Below are 15,280 nucleotides of genomic sequence, written 5' to 3' on the forward strand. Positions count from 1 at the left end.
ATTTTAGCTAAGGGTCTAAATTGGCAATAATAATTCCCAAGAGGAATGAAGTAAAGTTGACACATTAGAAGGGGGCTTACGAATCACAAACTGGAGCTCACTGGCCTTTTCTAAAAACAGAGGGAACTAATACATAGCTACTTTGTAAGTACTTTTCTTATGTACTTTTTAAGTAAATTTGCTTTTGATATCTTTTATTTGTTTGTGTTCTGGGACAGGGCCTCACTATGCTGTCCTGGCTGTCCTGAAACTCCATATGTAGATCAAGGGGGCATCCAGTCCATTGAGCACCCCCTGCCTCTGTCTCCAGTGTGGTGACAGTAAAGGCATGTGCCGCCACACCCAGGGCTTTTATATCTTAAACCTCAGTGAAAATACTATGCTGTGACCTGGATCAGTGAGCTACAATTAACATCAGAAGAACTACATTAATAGAATAAAAGTCGATGAGCCGCTGTTGGGGCTGAGAAATAAATCTTGTCACAACACAGCAGAGTTTCTGTCAATCTTCAAATGAGTGGCTTAGGAAACAGGAGAAGTATCCAAGACTTTAAGATACACTGCAGGGGCTGAGGAGAGAGTTCAGCATGTAAAATGTTTGTCACCCAAGCATGAGAACCAGTGTGGCTCCCCAGCATCCACAAACGGTCGGGCATGACAGGGTGTCTCTGTAATCCCAGTATGGGAATGCAGAAAGGGGAGGCTTCTGGAGCTCACTGGCCAGCAAGTCTACCCAAAGAGGCCAGCTTCAGGCTCAGTGAAAGGCCTTATTCCAAAACCAAGAGGAGTAGCTACTATGAAAAATACTCAGTCTCTTTAATTGGGAGGGGGTTGGTAGGGGAGGAAGGGAGGGAGAAGGGAACTGGGATTGTCATGTAATTCAATCTTGTTTGTAATTCAAATATATATAATATATATATATATATATATATATATATATATATATATAAAATACTCAGTCTCAACCACTAGTCTCCACACACACACATAGGAACACACATACACCCAGGCACACACACACTCAAGGACTTGCACATACATACCCCCCCACACACACACACACAAACATTGCAATTTCAGGATGAAACACTTGTGGGATTTCTCCCACATTTTCATATCTGTATCAGATAATAAAGACTATCACAATTTTGCCTATATTTAGTACATATGATATTAATAAATCTAATTTTAGGGTTTTTTAATGTTTTACAGATGAAATGATCTAGGGTACCTAAAATATATTCATCCTATTGGCTTTTGTTGGCGATTTTCCTAAACCATTTCCTTTCTATGATCAAAGGCTCTTCTGTGAACTGTTGATGACGAGTTTTCAATTCAACTGGGCTTTTATGAGTACCAACTTGGACAGTGCAGCCCACTTATACACAGCTCACAACTTGTAGTAAGAAAAGAATGCCAGGAAGCCTGCAACCACACATGAATAAATGTTGCCACCATCCCTCAGTGAGCTTTCTGAAAGAGAGGCGGGGGCTAAGTATGCTTGAACTTGGACATTAAATACTACTATGCCTTTCTGGTCATTTAAATATATGTATATTTTTAATCTTACATTTTACAAACACAATTTACTTGTGCTGGAAATTTGTTCAGAACTCCTTAGATCTATGATGTTTTCCAGATACCTCTGTCACTATTTTTAAAAAACATTCAGCTTGCTGTAGGGGAAAGGAGCATTAAAGTCCTTGATCCTATCAACGGGGTATAGATGGAGCCCCATGAAGCTCTATTCTTACAAAGGAAGCACATTCATTAAAACGTCCACCTAAAGGGCCCAGTGAATTGGGTGGCATGTTTTTGTTTTGGTTTGGGTTTTTGTTTTGTTTTTTTGGCATGCTTGACAACACAAGGACACTTTTCAAGTGCCCATCTAACATCGTGCAGTAGGAATCGGGCTTTGAAGACATAAAGACATTCCTCCAGTGAGTTTCATGCTGCAGGCTAAAAGCATCAGCCATTCATTTTCCCCATCTTGAGACACAGTCTTCACCCATTTCAAAGGCAGAGAGACAACAAGCCTGCATGCTCTTGCTGAAGGTCATCCCTTGTAGGGACTTACTTGTGAGGGACCAAAAGCTTAAACTACAAAATAGTTTTAAAGACTGAGTTTTAGGAATATTACCTTTTTATTACACTCTAGTTCCCACTTCCTTACTTAACTTTTCTCCCAGCCCCCAAACATCTCTCTCTCTCTCTCTCTGTCTCTCTCTCTCTCTCTCTCTCTCTCTCTCTCTCTCTCTCTCTCACACACACACACACACACACACACACACAAATAGGAAACTTTAGACAAAAGAAAATAAAATGTCTTAATTATATTATCAGTGATTTCCAGGGTATTCAACTAACACTTGCAGAAATTACCTCATTTTGCATTCTTTTAAAGATAGGATATTTATTTATAATCCTTACCCTAAGCAGATGGAATGGGATCTGCTTTGTAAGGAAGTTATTGTTTACCTGAGGTTCAAAAGAGTGTTAAAACTGGGAAGAGAAGGGGCAGGTGGTTAAGTAGGGGTGGGTGGATGGGAGCCACCAAAAATCACAGTATAAATGGTACGAGTTCAACTGGCTGCACATAAAACTTTTGGGGCACCCTCCACTCACACCATCAGATACATTTTATACAGTGTCCTGTTTGGTTTTGCTCTCTGATCTCAAGAACATTTAAGGCATTTGTGATTCTGGGAAGAGAAAATGTAAATGGTGGCTGTGAGGAAGGCAGGGCAGTGTCCAGGAAAGTACTTGCCCTGGTGAGACTTAAAGCCACTGCACTGCCAGGAGCTTCACTTGTGCTCACTTGGGGACAGTTTTCTAACCCACTTGAAAGTCTCATACTCCTTTATGGCCCTCGCCTCCCACCTCTCCCCACAGTCTAGTCCTTCACCCAGCCAGTTCTAATCTGGTCCAGCTTGCTGAGTCTGCAGGTGCCAGTGGGAAAGGGATGCTGGGAAGATGTTCTCTAGCTTTAGGTTCCCTTCCTCTGACACCTTAGCTCTTGGGTCTTATGCCAGCCACCTGAGGGCTGTCAGCAAATATGATCCTCTACCAGGGACATCTGACCTCAACCTTTTGACATGGTGACACACAAGTTGTCATCTACAAAGTTCATGTTCTGTAACTGCACAATGAAGTTATCAAAATAAATAAATAATAAGTAAATAAATAAATATTTCCTAGGTTTTAAATAATTGTATACTTTTGTATTGGGCTGCGTTCAGAGCTACCCTGTTCTCTTAAGGCAAGATGGGAGGATGAGTCAGGAAGCTCCCAGGCAAGCTAGCCTGGTATACACTGAAAAGGACAACAAAGAGACCCTGTCTCAAACAAGAAAAGTTAAGGAGTAACACTCGAGGCTATCCTCTGACATCTGCACACTCACTACTGCACACAGGAACATGCAAACATATCTATACATCACACATCATACACATACATACATATTGTACAGACCCCCAAATAGATTTTGCTCACTGAACCATCTTGTTGACACAACAGCAGTTTTTTGTTTTTTTTTTTTGATTTTTAAAACAACTTATCATGGACTATATCTTTCCTGAAAGCCAGAATTAGAACTTCTTACACAAGACATATTTGCTTTCAATACAACATACATTTGAAATGAAATCATATCTCTTTGGTTAATCCAGTAAACACAATGACCACATTCTAAAGACTAAACGATACTGATAGCAACATGACCTGATTATGTCAGGGTAGATAGGAGAACTTGCATCAGAGAGTATCTGGCCAAACAAACAAAACAACTAATGGAACAGGAGTTATATGCAGCATGTAACTGCAAGAAACAAAACTAAATCATGAAATGGTAGAGAGCAATGAATGCAACTCAACCTAGTCAGGAAAACCACTAAACCTCTTCTCTATTGAGGACTGACACAACTAAATGAATGTCTGACCCAAGTATTCCAATCACCTGCCACCAGGAATGGACAGACAGTACAAGGGAAGAAAGAAAAGCACAGCCTTCTCCAAATAAACTTTTTTTTTTTTTTTTGGTTTTTTGAGACAGGGTTTCTCTGTGTAGCTTTGGAGCCTATCCTGGCACTCGCTCTGGACACCAGGCTAGCCTCGAACTCACAGAGATCCACCTGCCTCTGCCTCCTAAGTGCTAGGATTAAAGGCATGTGCTACCAACGCCTGGCTCAAATAAACATATTTTTAAAGCCTATTATTCAAACATCAGTGAGTCATGGAAAATGCACAAATGACATTTATCCAACCAAATTTATTTTAACAAATGGATTATAGCAGAGCCTGTAGCAAGAATCTTATCAAAATGGAAAACATTTCTTTCACTGTGGATGACCAGTAACTTAGTTTTGCCTACTCCACTGTTTCCCTTTCTCTGTGAATACGAGATTGTTGAAGATACTACTTACTTTGTGTAAGACAAAAATTGATGCCAACTGGTGATGCTTGGGAGCCTATCATTTCAAATAGCTTTCTATTCACTTCTTAAACTGTTTCATATTAGACCAAAGTGCACAAGAATTATACTAGGCAGCATTAAGATGTGATTCTGTTAAAAACTGGTAATTATGGTTTTTTTAAACATGTTTCAAACATAACATTTTAAAAGTTTTTAAAGTTGGCCATGTAGCTGTGGATCCATAAGGTAATGAAACAATAAGTCAAATACATAATTATAAATATAAGAGATACCTACTAATTTTAAAGCTCCCTGAAAGTAGCAGCATGAAAAAAGTCACAGAATCTTTAATGAGAAATTGTCTTCAAACCAAATTCCGGATATGTCAGTTTCCTTAAATCTTATTTCCAGGAACTCTCTAGCATGAGGAAATAATCGAGGAGAAGGCTTTCTTTAAATCAACAAAACGGAACCTTAAAATTATGAAGTGCTATTACACTGAATTACCAACCCATCACAATAAAAGGAAACATTGTTTCCATTGCAGCTAAGACATCTGACTGTAGTAGGAAGGCAGGAAAAGACTAAGTAAATAGTTTTAAATGAGAAGTATATAGGCTCTTATTCTAATGACGTATGAAGCCTATGTAGAGATGCGAATACCATGAGAACATCTGGATATATTAATAACTCCACAGCCAAGATAACACCAGGTGAGTCAACAGAATACATGTGTTAATATTTCAGCTAAGTAGTCCAAAATTCCAAAGCACAGAAGAGTCCTGGGACAGCACACACTTTGCTTGCAAGAAAAGCACAGAACTGTTTAATATACTTAAAAGGGAAAAATTAAATTCTACAAAAGGCATATGGAAAGACATCTCACAGTCCCCAGGTGGGTACCCAGAGTTCCTGTTCACTCACTGAAATGGGTATCTCACTGGAGAATTCTGATGCCTCAAATGAGAAACACTATCCATAAACTAACTACAAGAAGCAGAAGATTCCCAACAGAAGAAATGTTGAGCAATGTCACAAACCTACAGCAGTGATAGCCTGATCCACACTGTTGAGTACGATGCTCAATGTCACAGACCTACAGTGGTGACAGCCTGATCTGCGCTGTCAGGTATGACACTCCTGGTGGATGACTTCAGAAAGCAGAAAACTGCAAGTGACTTACATTAACACAGGATATTTCATTTTTAAATGAGATAAGAGGAGAATAATCTAGTCTGGAGATGACTCTAAACACTTAGATAAATACTATCAGGAGTGTTTGCCTCAAAGTCTGTTAAAATATGAAAATGGGCAGATCCCAGCACCCGGGAGGCAGAGGCAGGCAGATCTCTGTGAGTTTGAGGCCAGCCCGGTCTACAAACTAAGTTCAAGGTCAGCCAGGGCTACACAGAGAAATCCTGTCTCAGAGAAAAATACAAAACCCTCTCTAAACAAGAAAGGCCAAAAGCCAGCCCTAAATCAAAGAGCTTTCCTACCAGGCCTGCATCGGCACAAACAGAGGATGGGACACATAGGTAAGAACAGAACAGCTTGGGACCTCAAATGCACTTTCCTATGACCCCAACTACAGCTTCTGGAGAAATAATGCTCAGTACAGATGACTCATTAAAGAGTATCAGTCATTTGCTCCAAAACATCCCTATGTTTAGAGCTGCAAAGAAGGTTAGAACAATGTGGAACGAACTTCTCCAGTTACTGATGAGGAAATAGACCCAGGGAAATTAAGTGACTCGATCAAGGTCACGAGGCTAGAGCTCAAGATCTCACTCCCGGGAGCAGCTTTTTTTCCATTGCATCATTCAAGATAGCACAAACTGATTTTCCAGGAATTCTAATAGACTGGGGAGGGGCGGGGGGAGTAGCATGCTGGTTGGAGCTCAAGTTCTTTCCTGTAAGGCAATATTAGGGTTGTTCAAATAAATGGTTATTATACGGGGATATACTTTTAAAAACATAGGCTACCAAAACAGTGGCAGAAGACAAAAGGTTGAATGTTGCAGTATCTCTTTTCTGCTGCCCTCAAGAAACTTGAGTTGTTTCATACCGAAGCTGTAGGTACATTGGTTTCCACCTGTGCTTTTTCCACAGACACCTCAGGGAAACACTACCCCTGTGACTTAGGAGTCGGTGATGGAGCCTGCTGCCTGCTGCTGAGAAACCCTTTTGAGAGTAGGGGAAGTAGAAAACACTTCCATAGTTTTCTTTTCTTTCTTTTTTTTAGTGCCTTTTCCATCCCTATAGCAGCATCTCATGAAATTTTGCCATGAGGTGGAAGTATAACTACAACAAGCCCCAACAATCAGCCCAGACTGCCCTGGTGGGATATTGCTGGTCAAAAACAAATGTTTGAAAAACACACCCACTGGTCCTCAAAATCTTGAGAAAGGAACATACTCTTCAAGAGTTCCTAATGAATCCACAGACACAGTGTGCAAGCTGTAGCCTAAGCTTTCCTTGCACTACGGGTTCCCTCCTAAGAGGGGTGGGGAGGATCGATTTTCCTTGATCTTATCCAGCTCAGTTGGTTTTAAACCGCAGTACTCAATAAAGTGTATATTGTTAGTTACTGGGAAGAGAGCTTCGGGTTCTTTCAAGGCAAAGGAGTTTTTCTTAGAATGACCCCGAAGCAAGGTTTGTGTCTCCTTCTCCTCCCCCTTTAGCAAGAGACATAAACGTGAGACTCGTGAGCCAGCCCAATCAATCGCACACCACGTGCCGTCTGCAGCTCGCTCCTGTTTGCACATCAGAGATGGGAAGATGAAGGAACGGAGTCATAGTAAACCATAGTAAAGACAGGAGGGAAACAAAATGGGGCATGTCACATGGTCGCGGCCTGAATTTTTCTCAATTAAAAAGAAGAGGAAGTGAGGTGTTTCCGGCCTCTGTCAACCCGCTGCTGGGCCTTTTCATTCTTAGGATTCTGGCAGACATGCATTGGAGATGAAGCACATCGCATCCTAGACTTGGGGGCGGGAGGATGGAGATCAGCTAAGCTGCACCAAGAGGAGGGAAAGAGCTTCCCCAGTGAGGCCCCAGCCTGCCCGCCGCCCCGGCCATCACTCATGCTGATTGGCTCTTGCAAAGGCCAATCGGCACGCGGCGTTCTGCCCGCCGGTCTGAGGGGCGGAGGCTCGGCTGCCACTGCCGCCAACCTCGAGGCCTGGGAAGGGGCCCTGTGTCCCACGACGACCGAGCCAGGCGGGGGCGGGAGCCTGGAGGATCTCCTCCCGGCCGGCCGACTCTCCCACCCCGGGCGGAAGGGGGCTCGGAAGGGGGGGGGGCAAGGGCTAAGCAAAGGGGAGGTGCAGGCAGGAAGCGGAGGTGACCGGTGCGGGGTGGGGGGGAGTGCCAGGCCCCGCGGGTCTGCGCCAGCTCCAAAGGCCATGGGATGGAGAGCATGGAGGGAGGGAGGAAGAGAGGTGGTTGTGGAGGCATGGAATCCTGGAGGTCACAGCAAGGTAAAACAGGGGCAGAAACGAATGGTAAAATTCTCTTTTTAAGGACGCCTTAACAAAAGGATAACAAAAAAGAAAAAGAAAAAAAAAAAAAAAAAGGAACAACCCCGGAGGGTTGACTCCAGTCTGTGTCAGCAAAAGTGTGCTGCCAGGCTGCAGTTTCAACAGTAAAGTCAAATGTAAGGCAAATGCTGGTTAAAGGTATTTGGACCATCATGTTGAGGCCCAGAGGTTTCCTTTAGCCCTCCTCTTTCAGCTCTGAGTTAACCTGGTACAGATAGTAGGCCACAAAGACTGTACTGATGCCAGGACCATGCACTAGGAGGTGGGGACAAAGGGGATGGGGATCTTTCCACAGCACAATCTAGCAGTTCAGAACTAAGTTGGAGGTGACCCTGACATGGACCAGAGAAGGGACACAAAAAAGATTGTTGTTGAATCAGTCAAGTTCTAGCACGGAAGCTAAATGCTTCATAAATGGCTCTCCTTGAACTGACATTGAAACAAAGTAAACAAGCTGGGATATTTAAAAGAAGGGCCCAGAGAAGGTACGCACACACACACTCCTCGTGGCAGCTGTATTACTTTAACCATGCTTTCAGGTTTTTTTCTAAAACAGAGGAAGTAGCAAAGACAGCAAAGGCAGGGAAGGTTAAAATAGCTAACTGATAACTCACTGTGAGCAGAAGCTGTCTGCCACTGGCAGATCTGATTGCACTCGGCTTCTGATGACAAGTGACTAGCAAATAAAACCTTTAAACTTAGCAAAAGCAAGCACAATCGAAGTTGTACAAGCACCAGGTAGCACTACGTGCTCTGCTTGAACACACCACAACACACACACACACACACACACACACACACACACACACACACACACACACTTAAAACTTAGATACACATTGCAGAAAACTGTTTCTGTTACTTGGAAAAGCATGATCTATTGCTATTCCAGCATTGTAACAGACACAACTAATTTTTCTGGATTATCATATTTTCCCTACGAAAATTAAGAATGGAGGGTTGATCATTCAAGTCTTGGCAAGGGAGTGTGTGTGTGTGTGTGTGTGTGTGTGTGTGTGTGTGTGTGTGTGTGTGTATGTGTGTGTGTCTGCGTTCTCCACATAAGAAGGATTTTCTTTTAAATTCCTCTTAAAACAATGAAGATTCTGTTTGGTCATTTTGTTTGTTTCCTCAAAAGACCAAACATTGCTTATTCTGTTTTGTAAAACAAAATCTATAAAAAGTAAGAAAGCAGATTGGGGGGAGGATGTTTTTCTTCTCTTCTTCCTTTACCTACTGTAAACCCCAAATGTGAGTTTTGCTGGATCTGTTTGCTTCAGGTTCTTCTTACCTTATAAAGTAAGCTGTTTACAAGTTTTGCAGGAGTCCCAACCCTCAAAAACCACGCTAGAAGTAACCAAGAATTTTATGTTGTTGACAACAATACATTAAAATCTCTCTGCCTGAGTGATAAAAGAAACTATTGAAATAAATACCAATCAGATAGTTGCTTTCTTAACATCACATAAAATCTTAGTTTTAATGTTTGTGCCTCTATTTATTCCCACAAAATAGAGAATGATGGAAGCAAATCAGGACCATTTTGACCACACAATCACTCCTGTTATTTATTAACATTTCCTATTGATAAAAGCCCAAAACACAAATTAATTTCTTATGAATAGAAACTTATTAAGAAAAAGAAATGCTTTTCAATGTTCTTTCTGTGATGAATATATGAAATTCACAAGGTAATCACTTTTTCAGAATAAACTGCTTCCAATTCTGGAAAGTTCTGATTTGCCAACTCATCACATTATCTGGGAACGACACTGCTCTCCCCACAGTGACCACCAGAAAATGGGCTCACAGAACGAAGGGCAGGCTAACTTCCTATTACAAGTATTTTCTCATTTTTAATACAGCCTTGGCCACAGATGACCTAAAGCCACCTTTCAACATCTCTGAGGCATCTATTCATGAGCTAAAAGGAAAACAAATACCCTATAAATGAAGACCACACAGTTTTCCTTCTCCATTCAACACGCCCCAAAACAAACACCCGCTTTTCCCTGTTTATTTCACTAGAAAAATGTTAAGTAATCTTATAGAAAAATGTACAGTAGCCCCCAATGGTATGTGTGATGCCTCAATACAAGAAAAGGAAGTACAAGGCAATAAGGCTGGGGTGAAGTTCCATAACTCATAGCTCATAATGGGTCCCAGGCACATGGTGTTTGTTGCATATTCCATACAAAAGCAGCCATGCCTGCAAGACAGTAGGTTTGTGTGGGGGGAAAACATTTCATGAATCCTAGTACAAGAACAAAAAGAAAATGTCCCCCACAATTACTTTCTTTGGAGATGTTAGGTAGGTAAGAATTTCTCTCTAAATTCTTGTGCCTAAAAAGCTCTTACTTGTGAATCTTTTTAAGACAGCCTGAATAAAAGTCGCTGCTGTTTACATGATTTTGGTATTGTGAAATCACAGAACAAAAGTGCACACAGCCACTCGGTGAGCTTGCCCTTCAGAACTCTGAGAAAGGATCTTAAATGAGGGCTTGTTGGGCTCTGTATTAGAAAGTTCTCTGTAGCATTGTCCCTACTAAGGGCTGGCCTTAATATTTAGTCAAAAGAAAACTTTGATGTGAAGAAAATGATTCTTGACCAATCTCAGAACAGGTTTTTATAGAACACAAGTTTTACAATGCTGCAGCAGGTACTTCACTTGGGAGTTCTCAAATACAGAAGCCCTTCCGTGGCTGCTCCAACACATTTCCTTGACTATCTGCCAGGTCACTGTGGGGTGAGCATCTGTGTACCCTGACCCACCGGCCCCCACCTCCTGAATGTGTATCCTCCCCAAGGACACTGAGGGAAGGAGTGAAAAGGGACAGAGGTAAAGAACAGAATTCAAGCACCCAGGGAAATGCACTTTTGTCTTTTGACTTTGCCACCAGAGAACGCACCTGCTGTGATGTCCAGTTGAGCTATTGATGGTCCTCTGGCTGCTTCTGGAAGTTGATGCTGGCATAGGTGCTTAAATCCTCACTGGAGCGTCTGGGGGAGCTGCCCTCGTTGTTGCGTGAGGGCTGGTGAGGGGCAGGGGGTGGAAGGGGCTGCTGTTGAGAAGGGCATTCCTGAGGACGCTGTCTAACATCCTTGGCTAAATCCAGGTCTATGTAGTTAAGATTACTCTCCAAACCCCCAGCAGCCCCACACACTTGAGCCGTCTCCTTGGAGGCTCCCCCTAGATCCCCAGGTCTCAGCCACACATTCTCAAATGATGCAGAGCTGTGGCGTTTTACATCCTCACTGCTGCTGCTGCCACCGCCAGCTCCACCGCCACTGCCCCCTACTGCAGCCCCTGCTCCAAAGGACACCGTGTTGCCAGCCCGAGTAGGTGCTGAGAAGGTCTCGGAGCTGTGCCTCCTCCGGCAGCCTTGAGTGTCTGCACGAATCACTTTGGCACTCTGGTTATGGTTGGGACTGAGGTTCACTCTGGTGAATGCACTCATGCCCCCAGGTCCCTGAGGGCCTCCCAGCAGAGAAGAGTGAGCAGCCTGCTCAGCTGCGCCTTCAGGTGCAGCAGGAGAAGCAGAGGCTGTGGAGGATGAAGATGGAGCAGCCCCTGTGGTTCTGGGCAGGCTCACCTTCTCGGCGCCAATGCTTGTCCGCATGTCAGCATAGCTGACTGGGGCCACTGGTGAGGTATCCACATAGCTTTGACGAGGACAACCTATCTGCATGGTCATGTAGTCACCACGGCTACCTGGCACTGACCGGGTTGGCCTGCAAATGGTAGCAGCCCCTGGAGGTGCAGGGCCTACTCTACCCAACTCAACCCCACCACTCTCCTGCCACGTTGCCCTCCGGCCTGGCCCCAAGTCCATGTTCATGTACTCTTCTGAGCCAGTCTCTTCTCGGGGAGCTGGGTGGAGCTGGGGTGGACACCGAACCGAAGGAGAGCTGTGGGAAGTCGCCGGGCCCGCTAAATAGCCAGGCTGGCCACTCCCGAATTCAATATTCACATATTCCCCTGGGCTCTTGGGCTCGGGAGGGTGCAACGAAGGCTGCTGCTGCTCCCGTACCCGGGGTAAGGTACTTGCCTTGGGATCTCCCAAGGAGAGCCTTGTGGGCCGGGGCAGGCGGCGGTTGGTCTGTGCAGCCGTGTCTACCTTTCGGGGCCCATGGGGTTGCACGACATGGTGGTGGGGATGTGGGAGGCCGGACTCTGGCCTAGCCCCACAGTAAGCCCCACCCAGGCTGTCACTGCTGGTAGAAGAGGAAGAATCTTCTGCAGTTGCAGCATAGAGAAGGCGTCCAGAGCTAGAAGAGAGACGAAGATGCTGGTGCCTGGCACCCTCCTCTGGCTCCCCAGGGCGCTGGGTGTGCTTGAAAGACCTTGGCAATGAGTAGTAGGAGAGGACTGGCTTGTGCTGGGGATCTTCTGGGCCATAGTAGCATTCTGAGGGGCTGCTGGTGTTGGAGTCTCCCACTGGTGACATGTTCATGTAGTCGCCTGTGCAGGGCAAGAGCTTGCCACTGCCACTCTCAGTAGGGGGTTTGGAATGAGGCAGGGCATGACTATGGTGCCCCCCTACTCCATTTGTCCATGGCTTCCCGTAGCTACTCCCCGAAGCGGCTGCACCGCTGCTGCTGCTGGACCCACCTCCAATGTCAGGGGAGCAACTGCCACTGGGAGACATCATCATGTAGCCATTGGGGTCCACTCTCTGAGGGTGACGTCTGATGGGGTTAATGATCTGTTGTGGGGCAGAGACACTCTTGGGGCTCATGGGCATATAGTCCCCATTCCCTTTACGGTTGCTTGGCACTGGCGCCACCCCTGGAGACATGGGCATGTAGCCATCATCAGTGTGCAGGGTGGAGGTGTCTGGACGGTGGTGGCCCCCACGACGCTCCAAGGGGTGCATCTCGAGACCCTCTTCGGGGTAGGAGTGGGTGGGCACGAAGGCGGAATGCCGATAGCTGGGCAGTCGGCCTCCACTGCCACCTCCTGGTGGGTAGGCAGCAGGCATCATCTCTGTATACTCCTCAATAGAAGCCACTGAAGACTGCGAGGGGGTCTTCTGATGGGAAATGGTAGGGGACGTGCCTGCGGAGTGAGTTCTCTTCCGAAACCGGTTGTCCAGATCTGCTGCACTGGTGGCTTCATCCCCAGTCAACGCTGGGCTTGTCCCCAAGTTAGCACCTGGGATGTAGCGATGGCCATTGCCACCCCTAGACAAAATGTAGTGACCATTGGGAGCAGTCAGGGTGGAGGCTCCCTTGCCACCCATGCAGATATAGTTGCTCAGTTCTTCCTCACCCCTGGCTGGTGGGGTGTGACCCAGGGAATCTGGGGTGACACTGCGGAAGGAACTGCGGAAATCGCAGGGACTAGAACCATACTCATCAGAAGAGATGAAACCGCCATCACTAGGAGAACCTGACACGGAAGCACTAGATCGTCTCGGGAAGAGACAGTCTGAGGTGGAGCCATGGCCACTAGTGCTACTGGATGACAGACTTACTGGGCTGGTGGCTGAAGGTGAGCAGCGGGAAGAAGGCATAGGGATGGAGCGGCTGTGGTTGAGTGGGGGGTGAAGCCTGGAGCTCCCTCGGTGCCGATGGGCGTGGGTCCTGTTGGTGCTCGGGCTCACAGGACTACCATCCACTGATGCTGGACGGGACATGGTGCCTTCGCCATCGCTGGAGGCTCGCACTCGGAAGGAACCTGGTTTCCCTCCCACCATGCTGGCAGGGGAGGTGGCGGTGATGCTCTCAGTGCGAGATCGGCGAGTCAGCCCCACCTGGCTGGGTGGAGGGTTGTTGAGGTGGTGCCTGCGAAGGGGAACACTGATGGGGTTGGAGCAACTGGATGAAGACTGGCTTTTGCTGCGTGGGCGAAACTCATCGCTCATGGCCCGCATGGCCTCTAGAATGGTCTCATGCATGTTCTGGGCTACCACGGAGTCATCCACTTGCATCCAGAACTCGCCGGGTCCTGTCACGGCAGAACGCCCCACCTCGATGAAGAAGAAGTTCTCTGAGTGGCCACAGCGTCTGATGTTCATTAGCTGTAGCACCACAGCCGCTGCCTCGGAGTTGAGCTTCACAAAGCTGATGGTCTTGCTGGTCAGGCAGAGGCGGTAGATGCCAATTAAGTTCTTTGTCTGACCCAGACCTTTGGGTTTCAGGATAACCTGCCAGACCTCCTTGAACGCAGGTCCTGGGCCCGTGTCATAGCTCAAGTCCTCCCCTGCTTCTCCGACGCCAGAGCTGCCGCTGCAACTACCGCCGCAGCCTCCACCTCCAGCGCCGTCATGGTGGGCCTTTGCTCGGTTATGCAGCTGCAGAAGAGCCTGGTACCAGCTGTCTTGCTCAGCCTCGCTATCTGCCGCAATGGCAAAGTGTTCGTCTCGGGTGTAGAGAGCCACCAGGTGCTTGTTCTTGGAGTCAGCCCGCTTGTTGATGTTGAAACAGCTCTCCAAGGGGATCGAGCGTTTGGGGGCGCTCGACTTGTGCCGCCACTTCTTCTCGTTCTCATAGTATTCCAGGCGCGCCGGGCCCCCGGCCTCGCTGGCTGCCCGCAGTACGAAAAAGCGCTTGTGCATACTCTTGGGTTTGCGCAGGTAGCCCACCTTGCGCACGTCCGAGAAGCCATCGGTATCCGGAGGGCTCGCCATGCTGCTGCGGAGCAGAGGAAGGTGCCGAAAAACTGGGTAGGGGGAGGCTTCTCGATGCGGCCCCGCACATACACTCCGGGCTGGAGCGAGCAGGAACCCTGATTCCGAAATCCTCGCTGTTCTAGGCGCTGGGGAGGGGCAGCCGAAGGACGCGGTAGCTGCACCAAGGAAGATTGCCCGTCCCGAGTTTAAGGGCGTTTCATGCCCAGAGGGGAAGGCAGTGTATCTAGGGTGAGTGCAGCGGCGATCTTCTGAGGATCAAGTCTCCCCGAGTCTCTGCAGCCGAGAAGAAGCTAAGATGCATCCCTCGCCGCCCCTGGTCGAGTCCGGTGCAGGGAGGCAGCGGCGACCGAGGAGTCCCAGCTTGGCCCTTCAGGCGCGCGCGCCTTCCCTCCCGAGTTCCCCTCTGGAAGTAGCGATTCCCGAGGCAAATTAAATATCCTTGGGCAGGAGGAGGCGGGCTGCCAAGTCCCAACGTTGCACGGGGTTCTCCCTCCTCCTCCTTCTCCTCCTCCTCCGCCTCCTCCCACCCTCCAACCGTCCCCGCCGCCACCAGCCGCCCAAATACCAGCTCAATCGCAGAGACCGCGGCGCTGCGGCTGTGGCTGCTGCTGCTGCCGCCCGAGGACGCGTCCTCTGCAGCCCGCACTCGAGCCCATCTCGGCGGGCGGGGAAAGGGGCTTTTCCACGCGCAACGC

The 15,280-nt window shown here is 47.2% G+C and overlaps 1 protein-coding gene across 1 annotated transcript in view; it reads right to left on the reverse strand.

The window, feature by feature from the left end:
- The window catches only part of Irs1 (insulin receptor substrate 1), a 54,973-nt gene extending 39,908 nt beyond the window's left edge, over positions 1-15,065 (reverse strand). Inside the window, exon 1 of the mRNA XM_027397360.2 lies at positions 10,860-15,065. Coding sequence (XP_027253161.1) covers positions 10,881-14,582 — 3,702 coding nt within the window. The 5' untranslated portion in view covers positions 14,583-15,065 and the 3' untranslated portion in view covers positions 10,860-10,880. The remainder of the gene's footprint in view (positions 1-10,859) is intronic.
- Positions 15,066-15,280: the final 215 nt, after the last annotated feature.

The sequence above is a fragment of the Cricetulus griseus genome, chromosome 2, assembly GCF_003668045.3.
Source record: "Cricetulus griseus strain 17A/GY chromosome 2, alternate assembly CriGri-PICRH-1.0, whole genome shotgun sequence".
Taxonomy (NCBI): Eukaryota; Metazoa; Chordata; class Mammalia; order Rodentia; family Cricetidae; genus Cricetulus; species Cricetulus griseus.